This window comes from Palaemon carinicauda, chromosome 21 (assembly GCF_036898095.1).
Source record: "Palaemon carinicauda isolate YSFRI2023 chromosome 21, ASM3689809v2, whole genome shotgun sequence".
NCBI classification, from domain to species: Eukaryota; Metazoa; Arthropoda; class Malacostraca; order Decapoda; family Palaemonidae; genus Palaemon; species Palaemon carinicauda.
Window position 1 is genome coordinate 102,108,766 of NC_090745.1, and position 25,739 is coordinate 102,134,504.

At 39.4% G+C, this 25,739-nt stretch overlaps 1 protein-coding gene across 1 annotated transcript in view; it reads left to right on the forward strand.

The window, feature by feature from the left end:
* The window catches only part of LOC137615380 (intersectin-1-like), a 377,240-nt gene that overhangs the window by 323,427 nt on the left and 28,074 nt on the right, over positions 1 to 25,739 (forward strand). The window contains exons 39-40 of the mRNA XM_068345199.1: positions 8,768 to 8,848; positions 16,166 to 16,240. Coding sequence (XP_068201300.1) covers positions 8,768 to 8,848; positions 16,166 to 16,240 — 156 coding nt within the window. The remainder of the gene's footprint in view (positions 1 to 8,767; positions 8,849 to 16,165; positions 16,241 to 25,739) is intronic.

The window sequence follows — 25,739 nt, forward strand, 5'->3', positions numbered from 1 at the left end:
CTGGGTAACAAGACAATTGTTCATCGAGTGGATAAATATTAGTTTTGGCCCGATTGTGAAAAAGTATTTGGAAGAGAAACGGCTCCCTATAAAATGCCTGCTGGTGCTGGACAATGCCCCTGCTCACCCTCCTGCCCTCGTTGAAGATATTGTAGCAGAATATTCCTTCATTAAGGTTCTCTGTCTTCCACCAAACACCACCCCTCTCCTCCAGCCCATGGACCAGCATGTGATTTCAAACTTCAAGAGGGTATATATGAAATATCTTTCAAGAGATGTTTCAAAATCATTGAGAGCACAACCCTCACCCTTCGTCAATTTTGGAAGGAGCATTTTGATATTGTCATATGCTTCAAAATTATCGATCAAGCTTGGCAGGAGGTTTCGAGATGCACTTTAAACTCTGCTTGGAAGAAGCTGTGGCCTGATGCCATCTCCAAACGAGATTTCGAGGGCTTCCACGTAGACTAAGCTGAAGCAAATTCTGAAAATGTTGTCGATCCTGAACCTGTTGCTCAATCTGAAGTTGCCGAGATCGTTACACTCGGGAAGTCCATGGGTCTGGAAGTTGATGAGGCTGACATTAATGAGCTTATCAAGGAGCACCAAGAGGAACTTACGATGGATGGCCTGAAGGACTTGGAGGCCATGCAAGTGAACGTCGTTCAGGAAGAGTACCGCGGGGGAGAGGAGGATGACCCACTGACAACTGCAGAAATTAAGGAGGGTCTAGAAAAGAGACACCCAGAAAAAACACTCACAGGTCATGCGCTTGAGTACTGTAATGAAGTTTGCCTGAGTAATTTCAGAAAAATTTTAAGAAGCAGGCAGAAACAAGCTTCTTTAGACGATTATTTTAAAGAGGCCTTTGGTAGAAGAAGACCAAACGCCAGCTAAAGAATGAAAGAAAAGTGGCAGTGATGAAGAAAATACGTAATGTAGTTGAATTTAGAAAATACGAAACATAATGTAAAAAAAAATAGGAAAAGGAAAAAAAGAAATTTTATTCTAAGTTTATCGTAAAGTTAAGTGTTAATATTTCCTGCCATTCGTAAATGTGTTTCCTAAAATTAGTTTTAATGTTTTCTGTCATGCATACATCTGTTACTTCATAATACCCTTGCATGGATATTCCTGCACTTTAGTCTGTGTGTCTGGTGTCATCAAATGATCAAGCAAAGAAGAATGTCAATATCTGAGACCAAGCAAAGGAATATCCTTTAGCCTAGGCTACTGAACTTAAGTATGCTAATTAAGAGTGAATAGTGTACAAGAGACTAGAGGCCCTTTACGTCAATAGGTGTAGGAGGAGATGATGATGATGATGAGTACAAAATTATTTACTGTACTGTATATCAGTCAGTTACCTAATGCTGGTGTATCAAGTCATAAGGTCATAAAACAGATTTTGAGCGAAGCGAAAAATCAATTTTTGGGTGATGTCGCCATGTCGTCCTGATGGAAGTTCCTAAGGTAGCTTCTAAAGGATTATATAGTATATCCTTTAGAAGCTACCTTAGGAACTTCCATCAGGACGACATGGCTTGAGCCCAAAAAGAGCTGTATTGGCAACTACAACATGTTTTGTTAAAGTGATAAATCCCTATGGGAACCTGAAGTTGAAGACAGAAGCTTTCACTACACTTAGAAACTCGGATGAGTCAACATCTGACTGCAGACACTTCTTAGATACTGGTATGAGAGACACTGCTACCAGGCATGATGGAGCAGAGAACTCTAGCAAATACATTTGTCCATGGTGTCTGCTGCTCTGAATATGTAGGATTTTCTCTAAGCCAAAAAAAAAAAAACACCATAAGGTCTACCAAGCAAATCCTTACAAGTGGGCTTAGTCACAATAGGGAGATATTGGTCATTACCAGCATGATGTGTGACTGATGACATGACCAAAGAGGACAAGGGTTGTTGTACAAGAAAAACAAAGGAAGACAATGTGCCTGACTTAGGTACTGTTGTCAAAGATTGTGGCTAACTGGTGACTAGATTGTGGTGCAATTAAAGGTAGGTGGTCTGAAATTTTAAAAATCATCTTGCACACCCTGAGGGTACAATCAACTTAGTAGGCTCAGCTTGACAGTGTGAAATGAGTCTACAAAGGCATTCATGAAACACCTTTTTTTTTTGTCATCGTTAGCATGATGACACAGTGTGCACTCCTTACATTGTTAAAGATGCATATCAGGTGTCCTGGCATTGGTATTGTTACCAGAAGCCTTGTAGTTATTTTTACCAGCATCAACATTGCAATCCATAATTCGTGTGAGAGTGGGATAATGAAGTGCTCAGTTTTTGTTGTACAGATTGCCACTTCATGTTGCACTTCCCAATTTTAAAAAAGAATCAACTGTGGTCATGGAAATAATTTTTTTTTTATTTATATTGTCATTAACTTACTAAAGAAATAAGAATTGTATAAACTTACTCAACTTCATATTAAAATATCAATTTATGCTTATAGGCTTACAAGGCATAATGAGCAGTACTAGACATATAAGAATTTATCTTTTTGTCTATAAATAATTCCAAGTGTAACTAGACCTACTGGCTCACTTCAGTTTCAACCACTACATTATAATTTCAAAATATGTTTTATTATTGCGCACCAAAGCTGCATGTAAAAGTTATGAATTTAATCAAACTATTTTGTTCACTGTATGCTTTAATTTTGTGCCCAAAGCCAAACAATTTTTTTTATTGAAAAAGTGTGCAGTAATTTTGTAAAGTTTTGTTCTCAACTGAATTACTGTAATTCCAAGGTGACAAGAAGACAAGGAGCAGTTATGTATTGAAAGCTAATGCATAATTGATGTTATTTCATGGCAAAAATTATAATAGAAATCCAATTAGTTATATGTTAACCAGCTATTGGTTGAGCTGCATGCAACAGTCTATGAGTGATTAAGTCAATGTGTTGCCATCTTCATGATTTTCATCTCTAGACCCAGATTCATTTATCCTTGCATCAAGGGAACAGCAGCTCTAAAGAGACTCTGAACAAAGTAACACTTAACAGTTACATATCATAAAGAAGATCTAGGAGTTTTTAGTGCTTAAAGTAAGGAGAAATAATATCAGGAGATAGCAACAACCACACGACAGTTTCTTGAGTTGTCCGTGATAGCTATATTTTCATTAAGCAAACAAGACATTACAAAATGGGCCTTATTGTTTTATGGCTAATAAATCAACCCTTATTTTTTCAGTACTGTTATAGATATAGGTTTGCTTGATGCTCCACTGATAGATTTTATTTTGAATCCAGTTTATCTAATATTTTACTGCCCTAAGTTTTGAGATTTTTCCTCGCCCAGAAACTATGGGAAAATTTATAGTACTGTATATCAATTAGAAAATAACTTTTATGATTTTCATTTTATTTTCATGAGGATGATATTGAAGGCTTGTCAGTATTTTTGAGAAATGTAACAGATCTCAAAATCATATTCTTTCTCCAGTAATAACTAAAGATTGGCAATCACCAAATATTATACTGTACTATAATACCAGTACAGCATATCCTTAAGATTTAGAAAAATACAGGTAGTCTTCAACCTTTGGGGGTTATGTAGCAGAGACCACAAAATATTGTTACCATAGGATCAGTCAACATACAAGCCCTTAACCAACCTACCTCTGCCTAAATAACATGTTCCATTGTTTAGTATAGTTTATATCATGTTATTGTTGTATATATTTATGTGCAAGGGTAATTATGCATTATTATCAATGCTACAGGACAGAAGTTGTAAGTCGTCGCTACGCCCACCCTATGTACGATATACAGTCAGCCCTCCGTCTTTGCAGGTATTAGGTATAAGAGACACCCATGGAGAGCAAAAATCTGTGTAAGATTGGTGTCCTATGGTGGCTCAACTATTAACCCCTGAAACATACAACAGTCTATGCACAGTCTACTAACACACTAGGTAACACACTGTACTGTACCATATTGTTTTCGTATGGATTTTATCACGTTATTGTAGTTTATATTACTATACAGTGGTAATTGTACATTACTAACCTAGCATCAGTACATGGTTAGAAGACTCGTTACACGTAAGTCATTGCCACAGCACCCTGTGTACAGTATAAGCAACAAAAAACATTGTTGTTCCTATCTAATAAGAGTACTGATATGGTAGTGTACATCACTGTATTATATGTACAGTACTGTCACTACTGTGCTGTTTAATTAGCTAAGATGAGACAACATATCGCTCATAAGTAATTGCTGTTTTCATGAGGTTACCTCACAACCCTACGAGCTCATCACCTAACAAGTAGTTTGTATCTACAGTACTGTATAGTATGGTACACTGTATTTTGTATTCACTACAGTACCATAAATACACTATTAGTAGTTCTTTATCAATGAACACATGAATATTTATCCTACGACAATTGCAACAGTAAAAATATGATAACAAAATATGACTGTACAACACATGTCATTCACAGAGTTCTATGCCTTGAAGTCATGTGACACATGATGCAATCCTTAGGGCACAGTTGTAGTAATTATTGAACGTGTTGGTTGGCTGAGGTTCATTTTGTGTGAAACGGCAGAGTTCTGAACATGGTGGTTGGCCGAGTCTCATCTTGCGTGAAACCTCAGAGTAGAGACCTGGCTTTCTCCTGTATAGTGAGCAAGTCAAGGGCTATTTCCCTTGCGATGCTGATCCTATCCACAAAAATAAAGCATTTTCTATTTGGATCATGCCCCTTTTCCTCACCTTTAATGGTACAATCTTCTCACTGCACGGGGCACTCTTCCTTGCATTCTTCTCCATGTACCTGACCGTAATCTCATTCACCCCAAAAAGCTACCCTATGGCTGCATAAGAAATCCATTCCTTGCACTTATCGAGAGTTTATATTTCATCCTTGAGTCATGACCATCCTTTCCTGCTTAATGGTAGCTTGAGAAGATGAAGTAGTTCTCTTGGGGCCATGGCATCAATAAAAGAAAACCATTTGTTGCTTAACAAACACTTTTGGGAGATGCTTTCCTGATGACAGACGCTGGGAAAATGAAATTGAATCAGCCAGAGAAGTGGCGTTATGCAAAGAGGGAAACAGCGTGAAGGCTAAGTGCAAAGAAGTGCGGGAAGTTTAAAAACGTAGGGCTCGTTCAGCAGTCCCAACTGCAAGAAATTGAAACATTATTGAAATAATATGATGATCTCTGTACAGCAATATAATAAAACTGATTTTGAGACCCACTAAGTCATTAGTGTCTTAGCATTGTCACCTCATCACCCTACCAATTTTTCAACTAATATATAGTCTATAACTATATACTGTATTTGTATGCTGTACACAGTTTTTTTTCTTTTTCAATGAACATATGTTTGTAGATTACCTGTAATACTTACAGTACAGCATTGTACTAATCCTATGCATAGATAGAATACCCTAACACAATCAGAAAATAAATTACAGTTCATGTACAACACATTTACCCTTTATGAAAAAGTTCTAAACAGCAAAATTGCTCTTGATCTTGAGATACATAGTCTGTTATACATGGGACATAGACATAGTAGTAGTGTATTAAACATGTACAATACAGGTACAGTAACAAATACAGGTTAAGGAGAATCTGTGGTTGGAGGAGGTGGTGGAAGTGTCACACAAGGGCTCAGGAACATCGTGATGAGGAGCTGCGTAGGTTTGCCTTTCAAGATATTCATGATGCACTTGCAAGGTGCTAAACCTTCCTCATGACCTGTATGAACTTTAAAGGCTTTCATTATTGAAGAGTTTGTGCTGTTTGCCACATTCTTCAGTCTTCAGCACCTATGACATCTTGCGCAACTTTTCAAGTGGGATGCTTTCATTCTCTTTTTCAGGTTCATCATCCTTTGTATCTTCCTCTTTCTCCCTTGCTGAATGGACTAATTTAGCAAGGTCCTCCTTGGTCAGCTCCTCTTCTTGCCCATCAAGCAACTCAAAGACATCTACCTCACCCACTTCCTGAAAGCCTTTGGCTCTCACTCTCTCTGCTAAGGTTATGATTTTGTTGACCTTTTGTTTAAAAGCTTCATCAGGACTGAACACAGCAATGGCCTTCATACAGTTAGACCACAGACATTTCCAGCTAGTATTCACCATCTGTTTTGATGATGTTGAATCATTCCTTGACAGTAGAGAAACTGTTCTGTCATGAAATCCATCCAGCACTTCATGACTTTGAGAGCAGGATTGTTATCCATGGCTGCTTGGAGTTGCACCATCATGTCTGCTTTAATGGGCCTTAAAGTTTTTCATGACTCCATGGTTCATCAGCTGGATGAGTGAAGTGGTGATTGGAGAAAATAACACCACTTCCGTGTTGCCCTACCGTACCTTGATGGAAGTGTCCCGGAGCATTGTCAACTTTTAAGCAGGACCTTGAACTCCAACTATTCATTCTATAGGTACTGACCAACTTCTGGCACTAAGCAACGATGAAGCCAGTTGAGAAAGAGGTTGCTTGTCATCCCGGCCTTCTTCATGTGCACCCAATACACAGGCAGCATGTTCTTGTTATGGCACTAGAGTGCATGTACGTTAGCTGATTTCTAAATACTGTAAAGCCAGATCAAGTAAGGTGACTCACGGCATTTCCATACAAAATTGTAAGCCGGAAAGACAAAGGAAAAGACACAAATATTAGAATGGGATTTAAAAACAGACATAGAGTTACATATTTTATGAAGTGCATTGAATATATTTTGTTCAAATGTTACTTACAAAAAAAAAAAAATAAAAAAATAAAGGATAAACTACAAGCATCTAAATTAGGGAAATGAAAAGATTTATCACAATCTATTAGCCTACCTGTCCTTTTCTGGCTGAAACCTAGGAGCATGCATTCTTCCTGGACAATAAATGTTCTTGGGAATCTTCCAAAACAAACCTATCAAGTATTAAAAGTACATTTATATAGTAATAGTAATAAATTATTTAAATTAAAATGTACAGGTATGAATCATCACTGCTACAGTTCATGAAAGAAATTTGTATGTACAGTATGTACTGTACTTTATGCTAATTATATTAAGTATATGTACAGCATTGAACACTTTTGTAGTCAAGTAACCTGAAATAAAATATTCATATCAATGTTACTGTATATGAACTGTTCATAAACTTACCAGTATCAACCATGTTTCCCTTGTTCTGACTTGTACTATCTCTCCTCGAGAATCTTGAAAGATCCGTAGAGAAAGCTTTCACTCTATCCAGGTCCGAAAAACCCGACTCTGGTCATTATAACATTCTTCAATAACAAACAACTCTTGAATGTCTCAAACTAGTCTTTGTTGATGTGGAAAGGCGTACGCAGTGTAGACATGGCGTCTGTACTGGTGATTGGCTGTGGTTCACTTATATGAAATGGCAGAGCAGAGGCTTAATGATGAAGTGAATTAATGATCACTCCTTTGCTATGCTAATCCTCGATCCACACATATAAGGCCATATCCATTTGAATCATTCCACAGTATTGTTCAGTCACCATTGAAACATTCTTTGCATTGCGAGGAGCACTTTTCGTCATGACAGCACGAATTATCAATTTTTTCTCCATTGTATGTACTCCCTAATACATTTGTTTTACCCATAAAATCATTCTTCCTTGCACTTATCAAGCAATTCTACTTACTGTTCAAGAGTCATCACCTTCCTCTGCTGCTTAGAGCCAGCTTGAGATGATGACAAAGCTTTCTTGGAGGCTATGGCATGGTTGAGAAAGAGTACCTGGTGCTAGACAAACACTAGTGGGAGATGCAGTAAGACTGAGACAGTGTAGAATGCCCCACAAGGCCCAGGAGCAAGAGGTATTTTTGGTGGAAAACATTGATCTGAGGAGCAATCCTAACTGTGATTACTCTGCAATGATCTGTGCAGAATTGAAATTATTTTTTTAAATATATTGCGGATTGGAATACAGTACCTGTATGTGGAATATTGAAACCATGATGATGAAATCTTCAAAGATCGAGGGCTTACGAAACTATAAAAAATTATTAAAATTATTTGATTACCATAGTTTGTACATTCTCATTTCTCATTGTGCTTTATGTGACCTTATAGTATTTAGAATGATTAATATAGATGTGCAGGATGCACTTATTGATAGATATACGCATTTCTTTGAAGTATGTATACATTAGTAATAACTTGGTTAAAACTTCTTAATGCCACTGTGAATGTATGCTATTCCATAGTTTTAAGTATTGTACCTGATTATTCACTAGTATAAGAATTTATGTTGACAAGATATAGATATATATTACTGTTTATAGTTTTACAAGTTATTTTATGTGGATATTTGATGCAATTACAGGTACATTATCTCAAAACCATGGATCTTTGTGATCTAATGTTGCAGCCATGATAAATTTTCCATTTATCAGAATTAAAGAACATGCGTTAATTTGAATATTACTGTTATCTTTCAAAACAGAAAACCCTATAACTTAAACATTGTTTAGATATATTAGATGGGTTTTTTAAAGCCCACATTCGCTGATGTCTATACGGTAATTTTAGCCAAAAAAAAATTTTATAAAAATATTAATTTCTTCTGATATATTATAAAAAACCTAATCAATTAGAAGACTTGTTTCCCAATTACAGGTTGAGTATTAATGGTCATTTATTTAAGCTATTCAATACATCAATGATCCAAGTATTTGAGCAAATGTACCTTTAAAATTTTTTCCTTGTTTACTAATTGATATTATTATGAAAATGATAGAAGAAAAAGACTTAAGCATAGTGGGTCGTGTTTTGGTGACAGTCATGGCAGGAGTCACCATGTACGAAAAAGTTAATGAGGGTAAGAAATTATAACCTACAGTTTTACAGCATGGAGCATGGTCAGAATACTTCTGATATAGATGCATGACACATGCCTAATATAGAGCAGCTTCCTGTTTCTGTTCAATTACTAATACACTTTGCTTTATGATTTCTTCATCATTTTATATATGATAATTTAATCTGCTTCACCAAACTACCTTTAATCCTAGTTGATATGGAAAAATAAACAAAATTATTTTACACCAAGTTGATAACCCTTTTGATACTAGCTCATATTTGAGCAAATTTTATGTACTGGATTACATCTACTATTAAAATAGCTGACAATACACATAATTCAACTAGAGGTATTTAGAGTGTATGTAAGTGTAATAGGAAGAGTTTTGTGTGTGTAACAGATGGTGAAATAGGTAGTAGTTTTCATATGAATTAGAATATATATTAATTGCTAGACGTTTAGATTTCTAGAGGAAATAGAGAAACTGTATTTAATTAATTATTAAATATTATTGTCAAATTTGTCAATGTTTTACAATTGTGCTATTCTACAATAGGGCCTGTTCTTTGTATCCAGCACTTAATGAATTTTAGTTTAAAAAAATTATTCTCCTAACTACAGTATCTAAAGCCAAATTCTTAACAGAACAGCAATATTGACTTCCCTCCCCATAGTTGATGGGTTTGGTTTTCTCACAGCCTATCTGTACAGTATTAGATACATACGCTCCTGCATTTTTACATATGCAGTGCATTCAGGTGCTGGGTATATATCCTAAATATGTGAATTTTACTTTTTCTTTCTGTACCCAAATTCTTTTCTGAGTTTAACAGTTAGGAAAACTCCACATGTGGAGAAAGAATGCACTTGTGCAGGGTTAGATAGCTAGTGTCAGGTTTACACTATTTATGTTGTATTCTAAAGTATTTCTAAAGTACACTGTACCTTATACTGTACTCATTTAGCTCTTGTGTATGTTTTTATCAAACATCTTTATTTCCTTTGGATATAATGATCATACACAAGTTCTCTCTCCTTTTCAAATGATCTATGATGAAATTTCTTTACATCAAAACTCGTTTTTTTTTCTATACAGTAAATGAAATATAGTCTTTGGTGTTTTAAATATTTTAAAACTGCTTTGTGTCGTTATCTTCTTTTTATGATTATTTATATATAGTACTGTATATAGAAACTTTATTTGTTTTGATTTATGTATTTTAAGTTTAAAATAGATTGCTGATAATGGTAATCATCTTATGATATTTGATCAGTGCTTTACATGGCCAAACTTACAGTCACCCTTTAAAGTTACTGTATATCATAGTTATAAGCATTGGCTTTTTTCTGTACAGTATTTTGCTTCCTATTTAATTCAATTAAAGTTTATAGGTGGATTATTCACATTAAAAGTTGCTTTGTAATTAATATTGATTCTTTGGTAGTGCTTCAGATAATTTCCACTGCATGTCTAGAAAAATAGTGTTAGTAAAGTACAAAAGATTAGTCATGAATATTTGTTTAAACTAACTCACTTATTATTTTATTTACAACCATTTCATTTTTTGCACTCATGGATTTGCTTTATAGAGCAAAAAGCAATAGCTGGTAGTCCAGTAGAGCCTCACAATAATTCAAGCTTTAGGCACTTGGGTGGGTAGGTAGCCATCCTATCACTGAATTTAGGTAAGTTACTCCTACGAGAGTAATACTCTTATTTGATGGTAAAAACGTCCTCTGTAATTAATGTTGTATTCACTTGGCGCGTTCTTTATTTCATCCTAACTTTTTGGGTACTTGGTAAGTTCTTTCAGAAAGATGTCTCTAGTACACTATATAAAGTTTGTTATAGTAAACCCTAATTACAGTGAGATAAAGGCTGTCAGCTGTGGAGAAAATTGTGTACAAACTTGCCAGCTTGCAATCTTCAACCCCATCTCAACAAGGTTACTATGCATCATAAAAACTTGAGGTGCCCCTTATCACAATTAGCTGATTGGAACTTTTCTATAATGTAAATAGCATGTCAGTCCGCTTAATATAGAATAAATTTTACAGTTAGCATGCATTTTGGTAATATATTAGTAGATTTTATGTATTTTTTCATATACCTGTGCACCCACATACCATTATGCAAGCTCCCTTTTTTCTTGGTTCTGTCCCCAACATGTAGACAGATATGTTTACAGCTTTGTAAGATTAAAAACATGATAAATATTGGAAATTTAGTTCTCTTTTAATTGCAATGGAGAATACTAACCAGCAACATTCTGTTAAAGTGATCATATGAAAATCTTATATAGTCTTTGATCTAGTTATACACAAAATTAAAGCTATGTACATTGTAGAAAATTTCATGAAAGCAAAAAGTAAAGTTAATATATTTTTTCATGAAAAGATGGACCAGTCTATTAAAAAATACTTTACATGAACTCGGGTTTGAATAAAATACATTCAATTTTAGGTTTTACATTTAAATTAGAAATAGGATGTTTTTAAGACATTGTTTGAGCTCACTCATTGGTAATGGAAAATACAAGTTTCCAAAGAACAAACATTTTTACCTGCCTAGAGAAATTGATGACCGAAATATTTATACTGTAGTGCAGCATAGTAAATAGCTAGAATCACGGTTTTCATTGGTGTTCCTTTATCAGTAAATCAAAATAAATCTCATAGCATATAGCGAAAATCAACATTTTCGTGTTTTGTTTAGTCATTAGTTTTGCTTTTTAGGCTTATTCAGATTTTTCCTTCATTCCTAAAAGCTGCCAAAGATTATTCGATGCATTTACGTCGCCTGCATTTCTTATTGCTGATCACTGTTGTATGTATGAATATCATACTGTCCCCAAATTCAATGTGTCACCATCATATTGGCACAATACAATGTAATTTCTATTAGATGAGAGTAAGGTACTAACTTCTGAGTCAGCCACAAACTTCATGAAATACTTTGATAAGTTTTATTGTGTATGGTCATAAAAGTTTAAATGCTTGGTTTATATGATTGTACTATTTTGATGAAACACCTCCAGGTCAAAGTGCCTATATATTTGAAGCTCCATCTTTCAATGTTTAACATAAAAAATTCATTACTCACCTTCTCCTCTTGGGGCCACCAGTGTAGGATTCACAACACAGAGAAGTACATTAAACCCTAAATTAAACTCCCAAAGATCCACCCCCAACTCTTAGTCCTCACAATTTATGTGATGCAACAGTGAGTAGATATTTTATCAAACTTGTGGCTTGCACTTCTATTTTGAGTACATATTAATTGTTTACTATCATGTCATTTTTTTGTCTCAGTTTCTTTTGTTGCCAGCTACTGACTAGACCTACTCCAGATTGTTTTCTTTTTACTGTGTATTCTACTCCAGATTGATTGCTTATTACCGCGTAATCTTCTTCTTCCCAGCTTGTTCCCATTTTATATGGGGTCGCCGTTGCGGATGAGCGGTTTCCATCTTTTTCTATTCTGCGCTTCTGCCTCATCAATCCCCTTCTCCTGTAAATCTCCTCTCACACAGTCCCTCCATCTCTTTCTTGGTCTCCCTCTTCTTCTTCTTCCTTGAACCTCCATCTCCATAGTATGTCTCCCAACGTGGTCCTCATCTCTCCTCATCAAGTGTCCATACCATCTCAGCCTCCCTTCCTGCACTTTCTTTGATATTTCCACCACCTTTGTCGACCCCCTTATGTAGTCATTTCTTATCCGATCCTCTCTTGTCACCCCAGACATCCACCTAAGCATTCTCATTTCTGCCACATCCATCTTCTTCTCCTCTGTCTTCCTCATGCTTGCTGTTTCTGTTCCATACAGCATTGCTGTTCTTACCACTGTCTTATGAAATTTTCCTTTCAATCTCAGTAGTATTCTTTTGTCGCAAAGAACTCCTGAGGCTGCTCTCCAGTTGTTCCAGCCTGCCTGTACCCGATGTTTAACTTCATCTTCCATACCTCCTCCAACATTAACAAATGATCCCAAATACTTAAACTTATCAACTCTCTTTATCTGTTCTCCCCTAAGCTGAATACTTTCTCTATCATCCCCCTCACTGGTGGTACACATATATTCCGTCTTAGATCTACTTATTCTCATTCCTCTGTCCTCCAGTACTTGCCTCCATCTTTCCAATTTCATTTCCAGATCTTCCCTGCTCTCTGCGCACAGAACAATATCATCTGCATACAATATGTTCCATGGTACTGCCTCCCTTACCTCTTCTATTAAAACGTCCATCACTATGTTAAAGATAAATGGGCTCAGAGCTGACCCTTGGTGTAATCCTACTCTCACCTCAAAGCCCTCTGTCTCCCCAGTACTGCTCCTCACTCTAGTAAATACATTACGGTACATCTCTTGTATCAGTCGAACGTACTTTTCTGGCACCCTCCTCTCCCTCAGACTCCTCCACACCTCTTGTCTTGGGACTCGGTCATAAGCCTTTTCAAGGTCAATGAATACCACATGCAGGTCTCTTTGCTTTTCCCGGAATTTCTCCATTAGTTGCCTCAGACAAAATACACCATCTGTTGTTCCCCTACCCTTCATGAATCCCATCTGCTCTTTACCTATTTCTACTTCTTCTCTTAGTCTGGCATCTATCATCCTTTCCAGTATCTTCAAAGTGTGGGACATCAATTTAATACATCTGTAATTCCCACACTCTTGGACATCACCTTTCCCTTTGAAGATTGGGATCAATATACTCCCTCGCCACTCATTTGGTATCTTTTCCTGCTCAAAAATCTTTATCATGAGGTCATACAGTATATCTACTCCTTCATCTCCTAATGCTTTCCATGCCTCCACAGGAATCATGTCTGGCCCAGTTGCCTTCCCATTCTTCATCTTCCTCAGTGCATTTATTACCTCTTGCCTAGAGAAACTTATTACCATGCCAAAGTTCGCCTGTCCATCCTCTCTTAGTAATCTATCATTTTCTTCATTTAACAGCTGTTCAAAATATTCTTTCCATCTCTTTACAATGTCTTCCTCCTTTCTAAGTACTACACCATCTTGATCTTTAATTTGTTTGATGTGTGTAATATCTTTGGTGCTCTTATTTCTAGTCTTTGATAGCTTGATCATCTTGTTTAATCCTTCCTTTGTCCCCAGCTCATTATACACATCATCATATGCCTTAGCTTTAGCTTGGGCTACTACCTTCTTCACCACCTTGTTTTTCTCTCTGAGCCTCTCTCTGTCATCCCCTGACTGTGACTCTTCCCATCTCTTCTTTGCCTCCTTCTTATCTTTTACAACTTTCTCAATTTTTTCACTCCACCACCAACTCTCCTTTTCTTCCCATATGATACCAGATGTCTCTCCTAGCAACTCCTTTCCATGCCTTCTCATTACTGCTGCATTTCGTGTCCACCATTCTTGAACATCTTCAATTCCTATATCAATATCCTCCAAAACCCTTCTCTTAAACTCTCTCATTTTATCTCCTTCCCTCACTAGTTTGTACCACTTAATTTTCCTTATCCCTTTAGCTTTAGCTTTTCTTTCCCTTTTTAGGCCTAAGTCCATACATAGCAGTCTGTGTTGGGGGGCTACATGGTCACCTGGGATAACCTTGCAGTTCTTGACCTCCACCAGCTTTATCCTTTTATACAGGAAGTAGTCTATCTGGGAGCATCTTCCCCCACTCCTATAAGTTATTAGGTGTTCCCTTTTCTTCTTAAAGAATGTGTTTACTATTGCCATGTCAAATGACACAGCAAAATCCACTACACTCTCTCCTTCTGGGTTTCTCTCCCCAATTCCATGGCCCCCATGCACCCGACCAATTGCCTCATTCTCACTTCCCACGTGGCCTTTCAAATCTGCCCCCACTATGACCCTCTCCTGTTCTTCCAGTTCTTGCATTACTCCATCCATGTCTCTCCAGAAATTTCCCTTCTCCTCTTCTGTGCAACCAACTTGAGGTGCATATGCACTTATAATATTCAGAATCTCTCCTCCACAACACATCTTCAATCTGATGATACGGTCATTCTTTCTATGCACCTCTATCACCGCATTCTTCAGCTCACCAGACAGTACTATGCCAACTCCATTCCTACCTTGTTTATTTGCTCCGCTATGATATAGCTTATATCCATCACCCAACTCTTTAGCTTTATTTCCCTTCCATCGTGTTTCCTGCACACACATAGCATCTACTCTCTTTTCCCTCATCAAGTCTGCCACTTCTCTACCTCTCCCAGTCATGGACCCAACATTATTGCTTATTACCGCGTAATCTACTTCGGATTATGATTGAGCTTCATAAGTTCAGTCTTCTCTTAAAACGGCACTCTAGTCCAACCCATTTCATTATCAACCCAAGGTTTTAAAGGTTTACAGGTTTATTTAGCAAAGGCTTGTATAGTAGATAAATACCTGGTGTTTATTTGACTTTGTTTGTTATCCTTTGACCACTTGCCCACCTCCTAGTTAATGTGATAGGCAGCAATGTGACCTGGAAGTAAGATTCATCAAAATAAAAAAGAAAAATAATTTAATATTAAAATTTAGTATTTTGATACTTACCTCAAGGTAAAAAGAATTTTTTCTTTTATACGTACGTCAAAAGATCGAGCTTCGTATATATTTTTGAATATATTGTGCGGTTTACATTTGATAGAATTTATGATGTCAGTTCCTTAATAACAACTAAACCCCTTTAGATATATTGGAAGTATTTTTTTTTCAAAATTGGTTTGTTTTTTCTCAATTGCTGTAGTTTCATGTTTCATTTACACTTTTCCTGATTATTGTGTGTCCCACTTGCTTATGTTAGTTTCTTACACATATGCATTCAGTGAATTGCTCTTTTAAAAACTTTGAGCTAGTTTTACTTTTGTTCTGAAATTTACTTAATTGCCTGCCACAGATCAGTAATGGAAGAATTTTTTTCCTTCTCTGTCTGAATCAGTAGCATTTGAAAACAGTAATTTTCTTGCAAGCAGGTCCTATTTTATCCCTAAGGACTCATCTTTGCTTATTTCACTTTGAAGCAGTTTGTTAGATTTTTCTTTATCATACTTCGCTACACTATTGCATTATTTAGTTCTTTAATTAGGTAATAATTCCCCTGATCACTTAGACTTTTGATTTTAGGAAATCTCACCTACTTGACTCAAAGTATGTCCTTGTTGCACCATCATATAACCTTTTTTATTCACAGCTGGTAATTAGCTTGTTTGGTTGCATTAAATTGTGTGTATTTTTCTCGAAGCTACAAGACATCTTTTTGTGTTTAGAAGAGCTGCCATACACCCCTAATGAGGATGTTTACATTTTTCTTATTATTTTATTAACCTGCATGCTCTTCTTAGTTCGAGACCGAAGACCCAAAGGCATCCTACGCTTGCATATACTGAATGGAACAAACTTTAATTGCTGGGGAAAAGGTACTATTAGAAATTGGTTATATACTTTTAGTTTTAGTTATTTTTAAGTACTTCTGTTAATGCAGGATTGCAGTTATATAACTACTATAAGGTATCATTCCTGTACCACAAGGAAAGCGAAAAATTTATTTTCATTTGATGGAATGATGTCATGATAAATTTTAACCATTGAAAATGGTCAGTACAGAGATAATGATTTGGTATCTCTTATTCTTTACCACAGCTTTTATATTTGCTAAATATTGAACATTATAGAGGGGGAATATTTTCATCCATTATTCTCCCAGTTTACTTGAATTTCTAAATCTTACTTCCGACTGATTGAAAATACTTAGGGAAAAGTATTGTGCCATAACTAACTAACTTTGCATATGTTTTAAGGTAGCTTTAATCATCGAAGCCACCAGCTTTCCAAACTCTAGGTGAAAAAAAATTTATTTTTCCTTCTATCTCTTCCCCCCTTGTAATGTGTGGGCATCTTGATAGATGACACCATGGGAGGAATGTCAACCATATGACTAGTTATAACCAGTAATTCATATAATCTTGCAAACTCTCTTCTCCAGCTCCACTTAATTTGATATTTGAAAATATTGGTTTTTCAATATTAATCTTACCCGATGATCATGTAGCTGTCAACTCCGTTGCCCGACAGAAATCTAAGGTCGGGATACGCCAGCGATCGCTATACAGGTGGGGGTGTACACAACAGCGCCATCTGTGAGCAGGTACTCAAGTACTTCTTGTCAACAAGAACTCAATTTTTCCTCTGTCGTGCCGCCGGCAAGACCTACTTGGATACGCTGTTGATTCTGGAGTTGTTTTTCACGATTTTGGTGATGTATTCACTCTAGATTTTAGCCTTCGCTATTCAGGAAGCTTTATCATTAGCTTAGCAAGCTTTTGGATTTAATTTGGATTAATTGTTAACGAACTTTGCTAGATTTTGGAATCCCCCCTTGACTATTTCTCCAATTCAAGATGTCTGACCAGTCTCAAGTCCCTAAGTACAGGCAGTGTAGTGTTAGGGCTTGTACTAGGCGTCTTCCGAAGGCCTCCGTAGATCCTCACACCGTTTGTTCCAATTGTAGGGGTAAATCCTGTCAATTGGAAGATCGATGTGAGGAATGCATTGGGCTTTCGGAATTCGATTTTAACGAATTCCTTAAAAATGTACGTAGGCTAGAGAAGGATAGAATCAGGAGGAGTTCTTCTCGCTCTGTGGATTTTTCCTCTCCCCATGCCCCTCAACCTTTTCCTTCCCCTGTAGTGGTGACTCCCGACCCTGCTACTAGTGCTCAGCCATCCATGGCGGATATGATGCGTGCCATTCAGGCTCTCGGTGACAGAGTGGAGTCATTGGCTAATGACCGTAATCAGCTTTTGGCAGATGTCAAAGAGCTGAAAGCGAAAAGTGCAGTGGGAAGTGTTAGTGCAAGTGAAGTGAAAAGTGTCAGTGTCAGTGTTGCGCATGAGGGTACATCTGTTCGTGCCAGTCGTCCTCCTAGTCCGGGACCTCTTGCAAGCTCCCAAGCCCAGGGGAGAAGCAATGTCGAAGGACCAAAGGGTTCGGCAGGCCTTGATCATCGTACGGATGTACCCTCAGTGGTTGCGGACGTTTCTCGTAGAGATCGTCCCATCCACATACAGACGAATGAGCCCTATCATCCCTCGTCTGTGGAAGAAGTTTCCAGGAGGAAACGATGGACCAAGGTCTCACGACCTCTTAAGCGTAAGGTCCCTTCCGAGCAAGTCCAACGGCCCAGGTGTAGCTACTGGGTCAGTTCGGACTCGCCGCAGTCTTCCGAAGACTGCACACCTCCCAAGAGAGGTAGAGTGGTTCCACAACAGGCTACTGCTCCGTCTGTTGCTGCTCCAACCACGGTAGACCCTAAGTGGTCCATGCTGCAGACTATGCAGTCTCAGCTTGCTGCGTTCATGCAAGAGTATCATGCTGAGAAGGTTGACACTGCCCCCGTTAGCCTACAACCTGCTGCGGTTGTGCGCTCAGCAGATACTGCGGCTGCCTGCTCCCACACTCCACCTGTGAGAGCTCCACCACCGATGCGCAGTCCTCCCTGCCAGACGCATGTTCTTGCTGCACCATCCGTTGACATGCGTGAGCTACCGCATCAGCAGTGGGAAGGTGCTGTAGAGCTGCCGGGTTCTGACTCTATGCGGCATGCTCCGCAACCCATGCGGCATGCTCCGCATCCCATACGGCATGCTCCACAACCCACGGCAGTCCCTCCCACGCACCAGCACTCTGCCTTTGTTGTTGCCAGCTCGCAGACTGACCAGCAGCGGCATGATGTTGGATCCGCAACAGCTACACATGCACCTGTGCTGCCGGATTCAGCCGTTCAGCTTTCTGCTCTGCCTTTGCCACTTCCTACTCAGCTTTCGGATGATGGAGTTTCGGATGACGAAGATGCACATGTGGATGAACCGCACTCAGACTTAGAAGAGCCCAAGTCTACACCTCCCTCCTTAGACTTTCGTAAAGTCCTTGCCTTGTTCAGGGATTTGTATCCTGAACAGTTTGTGTCTGCAACCCCTCGCTCTCCTCCCTCCGAGTTTGCTCTGGGCATGCAGTCTGCTGCTCCTGCCTTCACCAAGCTTGTCCTCGCACGCTCATCCAAGAGAGCTTTGAGGGTTATGGGAGAGTGGTTGCAGACCAAGAAGCAACTGGGAAAGACTGCTTTCATCTTTCCCCCTACCAAGCTTGCTTCCAAATCTAGCGTCTGGTATGCCACGGGAGAGCAACCCGGCTTGGGGGTTCCTGCCTCTGCCCAGGGCGACTTTTCAAGTCTGGTTGACTCTCCCCGCAGGCTGGCTATGAGACGATCGAAGATTTGCTGGTCCTTTTCTGACATGGATCATCTGTTGAAGGGGGTCTTTCGTGCTTTTGAGATCTTCAACTTCCTCGATTGGTGTTTGGGAGCGTTAAGCAGAAAGACTTCCCCTTCGAATAAGGACTCTGCCATGCTGATCATGTCTTGCATGGACAAAGCCATTCGGGATGGGTCTGGTGAACTTGCGGCTTCTTACACGTCTGGAGTGCTTAAGAAGAGAGAACATCTTTGCTCCTTCTTGTCGTCTGGTATCACTCCTTGCCAGAAGTCGGAGTTGTTGTTTGCGCCTCTCTCCAAGTGTCTGTTTCCGGAGGAGCTGATTCAGGGGATGGCTGCCTCACTGGTCCAGAAGGATACCCATGATCTGATGGCTTCTTCTGCACGTAAGGCTAAAGCTTTACCTTCCGTGCCTAGACCTTTCCGTCCTGCAGCAGTAGACACTCCAGCTACTAGGTTCATCCCGCCCTTTCGTGGCAGAACCTCCAGCAGAGGAGGTACCGTGGCAAATCCAAGAAGGGTTCCAAGTCCGCAAAAGGCAGGTTCTGACTGCCTTCCTCTCCAGACAGCAGTGGGAGCCAGGCTCAAGTTCTTCTGGCGAGCTTGGGAGAGCAGAGGTGCAGACGCTCAGTCTGTGAAGTGGCTAAAGGAGGGGTACAGAATTCCGTTCTGCCGCAGTCCCCCTCTAGCTACATCTCCCATCAACCTCTCTCCCAACTACAAGGAGAAGGACAAGAGGCTAGCGTTGCAACAAGAGGTGTCGCTCTTGCTACAAAAGGGAGCGGTAGTCATAGTCCGGGACCATCAATCCCCGGGCTTCTACAACCGTCTCTTCCTGGTAGCGAAGAAGACAGGAGGTTGGAGACCGGTGCTGGACGTCAGTGCTCTCAATGCTTTTGTCACCAAGCAGACGTTCACGATGGAGACGACGAAGTCGGTCCTAGCAGCGGTCAGGAAGGAGGACTGGATGGTCTCGTTAGACCTGAAAGACGCGTACTTTCACGTCCCCATCCATCCAGACTCCCAACCTTTCCTAAGGTTCGTCTTTGGAAAGGTCGTGTACCAATTCCAAGCCCTGTGCTTTGGCCTAAGCACGGCACCTCTTGTGTTTACCAGACTGATGAGGAATATTGCCAAATTCCTTCACTTGGCAGACATCAGAGCCTCCCTCTATTTGGACGACTGGCTTTTAAGAGCTCCGTCAAGTCGTCGCTGTCTGGAGAATCTCAGATGGACTTTGGATCTGACCAAGGAATTGGGCCTCCTGGTCAATATAGAGAAGTCCCAACTCGTCCCATCCCAGACCATTGTCTATCTAGGTATGGAGATTCAGAGTCGAGCTTTTCGGGCTTTTCCGTCGGCCCCAAGGATCAATCAAGCCCTAGAATGCATCCAGAGCATGCTGAGAAGGAACCGATGTTCAGTCAGGCAGTGGATGAGTCTAACAGGGACACTTTCATCGCTGGCCCAGTTCATCGAGTTAGGGAGACTCCACCTCCGCCCCCTTCAGTATCATCTAGCTGCTCACTGGAGAAAGGACATGACGCTAGAGGCGGTCTCAGTGCCTGTTTCCGAAGAGATGAGGTCTACACTGACGTGGTGGAAGAACAGCATTCTTCTCAAGGAAGGTCTACCATTGGCTGTTCAGACCCCCGACCACCGTCTCTTCTCGGACGCATCGGACACGGGCTGGGGTGCGACACTGGACGGACAGGAATGCTCGGGCACGTGGAATCAGGAGCAAAGGACACTTCACATCAATTGCAAGGAGCTTTTGGCAGTTCATCTGGCCTTGATAAACTTCAAGTCCCTCCAGCTAAGCAAGGTGGTGGAGGTGAACTCCGACAACACCACAGCCTTGGCTTACATCTCCAAGCAAGGAGGGACTCATTCGAGGAAGTTGTTCGAGATCGCAAGGGACCTCCTCATTTGGTCAAGAGATCGAAAGCTTTCGCTGGTAACGAGGTTCATTCAGGGCGACATGAATGTCATGGCAGATCGCCTCAGCCGGAAGGGTCAGGTCATCCCCACAGAGTGGACCCTTCACAAGAATGTGTGCAGCAGACTATGGGCCCTGTGGGGTCAGCCCACCATAGATCTATTCGCTACCTCGATGACCAAGAGGCTCCCAATGTATTGTTCTCCGATTCCAGACCCAGCAGCAGTTCACGTGGATGCCTTTCTGCTGGATTGGTCCCATCTAGACCTGTATGCGTTCCCTCCGTTCAAGATTGTCAACAGGGTACTTCAAAAGTTCGCTTCCCACGAAGGGACACGGTTGACGTTGGTTGCTCCCCTCTGGCCTGCGAGAGAATGGTTCACCGAGGTACTGCAATGGCTAGTGGACGTTCCCAGGACTCTTCCTCTAAGAGTGGACCTTCTGCGTCAGCCTCACGTAAAGAAGGTACACCCAAGCCTCCACGCTCTTCGTCTGACTGCCTTCAGACTATCGAAAGACTCTCAAGAGCTAGAGGCTTTTCGAAGGAGGCAGCCAGAGCGATTGCCAGAGCAAGGAGGACATCCACTCTCAGAGTCTATCAGTCAAAATGGGAAGTCTTCCGAAGCTGGTGCAAGGCGAATGCAGTTTCCTCAACCAGTACCTCTGTAACACAGATTGCTGACTTTCTGTTACATCTCAGGAATGTAAGATCCCTCTCAGCTCCTACGATCAAGGGTTACAGGAGTATGTTGGCAGCGGTCTTCCGCCACAGAGGCTTGGATCTTTCCACCAACAAAGATCTACAGGACCTCCTTAGGTCTTTTGAGACCTCAAAGGAACGTCGGTTGTCCACTCCAGGCTGGAACCTAGACGTGGTTTTAAGGTTCCTGATGTCATCAAGATTCGAACCGCTTCAATCAGCCTCTTTTAAGGATCTCACATTAAAGACTCTTTTCCTCGTTTGCTTAGCAACAGCTAAAAGAGTCAGTGAGATCCACGCCTTCAGCAGGAACATAGGTTTTACATCTGAAACGGCTACATGTTCCTTGCAGCTCGGTTTTTTGGCTAAAAACGAGCTTCCTTCCCGTCCTTGGCCCAAGTCGTTCGAGATCCCAAGCCTGTCCAACTTGGTGGGGAACGAACTAGAGAGAGTACTTTGCCCAGTAAGAGCTCTTAAGTACTATTTAAGACGGACAAAGCCATTACGAGGACAATCAGAAGCGTTATGGTGTTCTATCAAGAAACCTGCTCTACCGATGTCTAAGAACGCAGTTTCTTACTACATCAGGCTTCTGATTAGAGAGGCACATTCTCATCTGAAGGAAGAAGACCTTGCTTTGCTGAAGGTAAGGACGCATGAAGTAAGAGCTGTCGCTACTTCAGTGGCCTTCAAACAGAACCATTCTCTGCAGAGTGTTATGGATGCAACCTATTGGAGAAGCAAGTCAGTGTTCGCATCATTCTATCTCAAAGATGTCCAGTCTCTTTACGAGAACTGCTACACCCTGGGACCATTCGTAGCAGCGAGTGCAGTAGTAGGTGAGGGCTCAGCCACTACATTCCCATAATCCCATAACCTTTTTTAATCTTTCTCTTGAAATACTTTTTATTGTTGTTTTTGGGTTGTACGGAAGGCTAAGAAGTCTTCCGCATCCTGGTTGATTTGGCGGGTGGTCAAATTCTTTCTTGAGAAGCGCCTAGATTAGAGGTTGTGATGAGGTCCTTTAGTATGGGTTGCAGCCCTTCATACTTCGGCACCTAGGAGTCGTTCAGCATCCTAAGAGGACCGCTAGGCTCAGTAAGGAAGACGTACTTAAAAAAGGCAGAGTAATAGTTCAAGTCGACTTCCTTACCAGGTACTTATTTATTTTATATTTGTTATTTTGAATAACTGATAAAATGAAATACGGGATACTTAGCTTCTATTGTTAACATGTATGCTGGTCTCCACCCACCACCCTGGGTGTGAATCAGCTACATGATCATCGGGTAAGATTAATATTGAAAAATGTTATTTTCATTAGTAAAATAAATTTTTGAATATACTTACCCGATGATCATGAATTTAAGGACCCACCCTTCCTCCCCATAGAGAACCAGTGGACCGAGGAGAAAATTGAGTTCTTGTTGACAAGAAGTACTTGAGTACCTGCTCACAGATGGCGCTGTTGTGTACACCCCCACCTGTATAGCGATCGCTGGCGTATCCCGACCTTAGATTTCTGTCGGGCAACGGAGTTGACAGCTACATGATCATCGGGTAAGTATATTCAAAAATTTATTTTACTAATGAAAATAACATTTTGTAGTAAAATTTGAACAAAAGTGTAAAGTTATACCTTTAGCTGGTATTAGATATGGACATTTGCCAATTATTTTCTGCAGACATATGCCAGAAGTAGAATAGGTCAACTTGGTAATACTGTACAAGAAAGTGGCAGGTGGTAAGAGGAAGCTCTACCCATTTGGCCTTCACAGAGTGAATAATGTAGGGCAATGAGTAAGACCCAGTTCCTGATTTTGTAAATCTAATGTTTATGATTGCTCAGATAAGCAGATTTGTCTATAGAGGCTACTGAAAACAAAATAATTGATTCAGTTCTCCCCACGATAAGTTTAGCCGGTTTTATATAAAGTTAATGGATATTCAGGTCTATGTAGGCAGTTATAAGAACTGTTATCAAATCTGATGGTTGGAAGACACCTCTTTAATTATGAATATTGGGGCCTTTAGAATTTCAGGCTCATTATGCAAATTAAAGAATGTTTAACAATGGCAAAGCTAAGATTGGATTCAGACTTGGGTCTAATATAATTGGAACTAGAGATATAACAGGTCAGGACAGCAAAGGCATTACCCAGTCTCTTTGACTACTGTTTGTGGACCAAGTGCTTAACTGTTGATAATTAATTTAGTTGAATTTTACAAGTTTTAGTGAATTAATGTTAAAGACTAAGAAAAAGAGATCAGGACAGCAGAAGCATTACCTAGTTCCTTTGACTACATGCTCAGTAACAAGCAGTCGGCTATCAATATTACTTTTATTAAATTCTACACATGCTCAATCAATACTGGGTGAAAATAAGACACCAAAACCCAGCACATGAGTAAGATTCCATAATGGAGACAGTAAGCCATGTTATCCATGGAAAAGGGAGTTCTCACGTTCATCTTTTGAGCATCAAAAGAATTTCTTACAGTTATGCAGACCAAAGACAATGTCATGTTCCCTTCAGTTTATTCAGTTCATGAGAGGTTTCAAGCAAACAATTCCAGTTTAGGTATACAGTACAGTTAAATATCATTGGTTTTATTTTATGATATGGAACTGTATTTCAACTATTAGATACAAGTCAATGTCAAAACTAAGAATGGATTCGGATACCAGTCAAGTAAATCTGAAAATGTTCTTGATGAAAGGGTTCCAGTTCCTTCAGTTACCATTGGTCAACCAAATAAGCAGGATCAATCTTTACTAACCCTGATTAATATTGTAGTGTATTACCCTCTTTCCTCAGAATGTGGGGCTTAGAATTATATGGCTCATGATTTTGAGGGTGTGGCTGCTACTATTAATTTGCCAAAAAAATATCATTTGATATTTTTCTGGGCAACAGAGAATAGAAGAACAGATCAGGAGTTCAGATACATTATCCATGCCTTAACTTCCAGCTCTGGATCAGATGCTTTGATTACCCTGTATATGACATGATTTTTGGTGTGGATACAGGTTAGTGGACTACCAAATCTATTTTCTAAAACTACAGTATTTGAATAGACCTAAGTTTAACTTTGGATTCTAGGCAAATAATAATGTCTTTAATATTTAAGTAATTTATACTTGATATGGTTATTACTGTATACGTATAGTTTTTTCTCTTATTGTTTGTGAAAGCTACATGATGGTTTAGGAGGGAGATTTGATACTATACTAAAGGAAATTTCATGGAAGGTATAACAAAGGTAAATATTAAACATTCCATAATCAAAGGAAATGTGGAATTCTGATACATTGTATAAGATAGGATGTAGGATGTATCAAGTTGATTTGAGTGATTTAATTTTGAAATTAGTTACATTATATTTCTCTCCATCACATACCCACCCCTAATGAAATGTGGTAATCAGAATGATGGCTACCAGATAAGATTCATTGAAATAAACTGAGTTTTGATAGAATTTATTTCAATACTTACACGCTAGTCATCTATTTCCCTCCTTACTCCCCACTTTTAGTGATGTCAAGAAATTAGAATATGTTAAGGTCCATGACAACTCAGGTTATATGAGGTACTGGTTATAAGTAGGCTTATGGTTTAATAATCTTCTTATGGCGCCATTTATAATGACAAGTTCACATCATATGAGAGGGAGCAATCTTTGCTTTTTAGTTAGAGGTTTAGAAGCTGGTGGCTTTGATGATAAAAGCACGACGAGTACCAGGTAAGTATTTTACTATCAAAATTCCATTTCTTTCCAGTCTTTTACTAAGAGAAAATTAATTATTAGGCCTACATCAGTTGCTTTGTTGAATAAAAAATAATATAAAGTACTCACATCCATCAAATAAAATTTCGTGGGAATAGTTACAAAAATTCCGAATACAGTAGGTATCCAATATATTTAGTACCCTGTACATGTATTAGTAGTTTGTAAACTGAAACTTTATTACTCCCTTCATTGGCACAAAATTAAGTTAAACACATT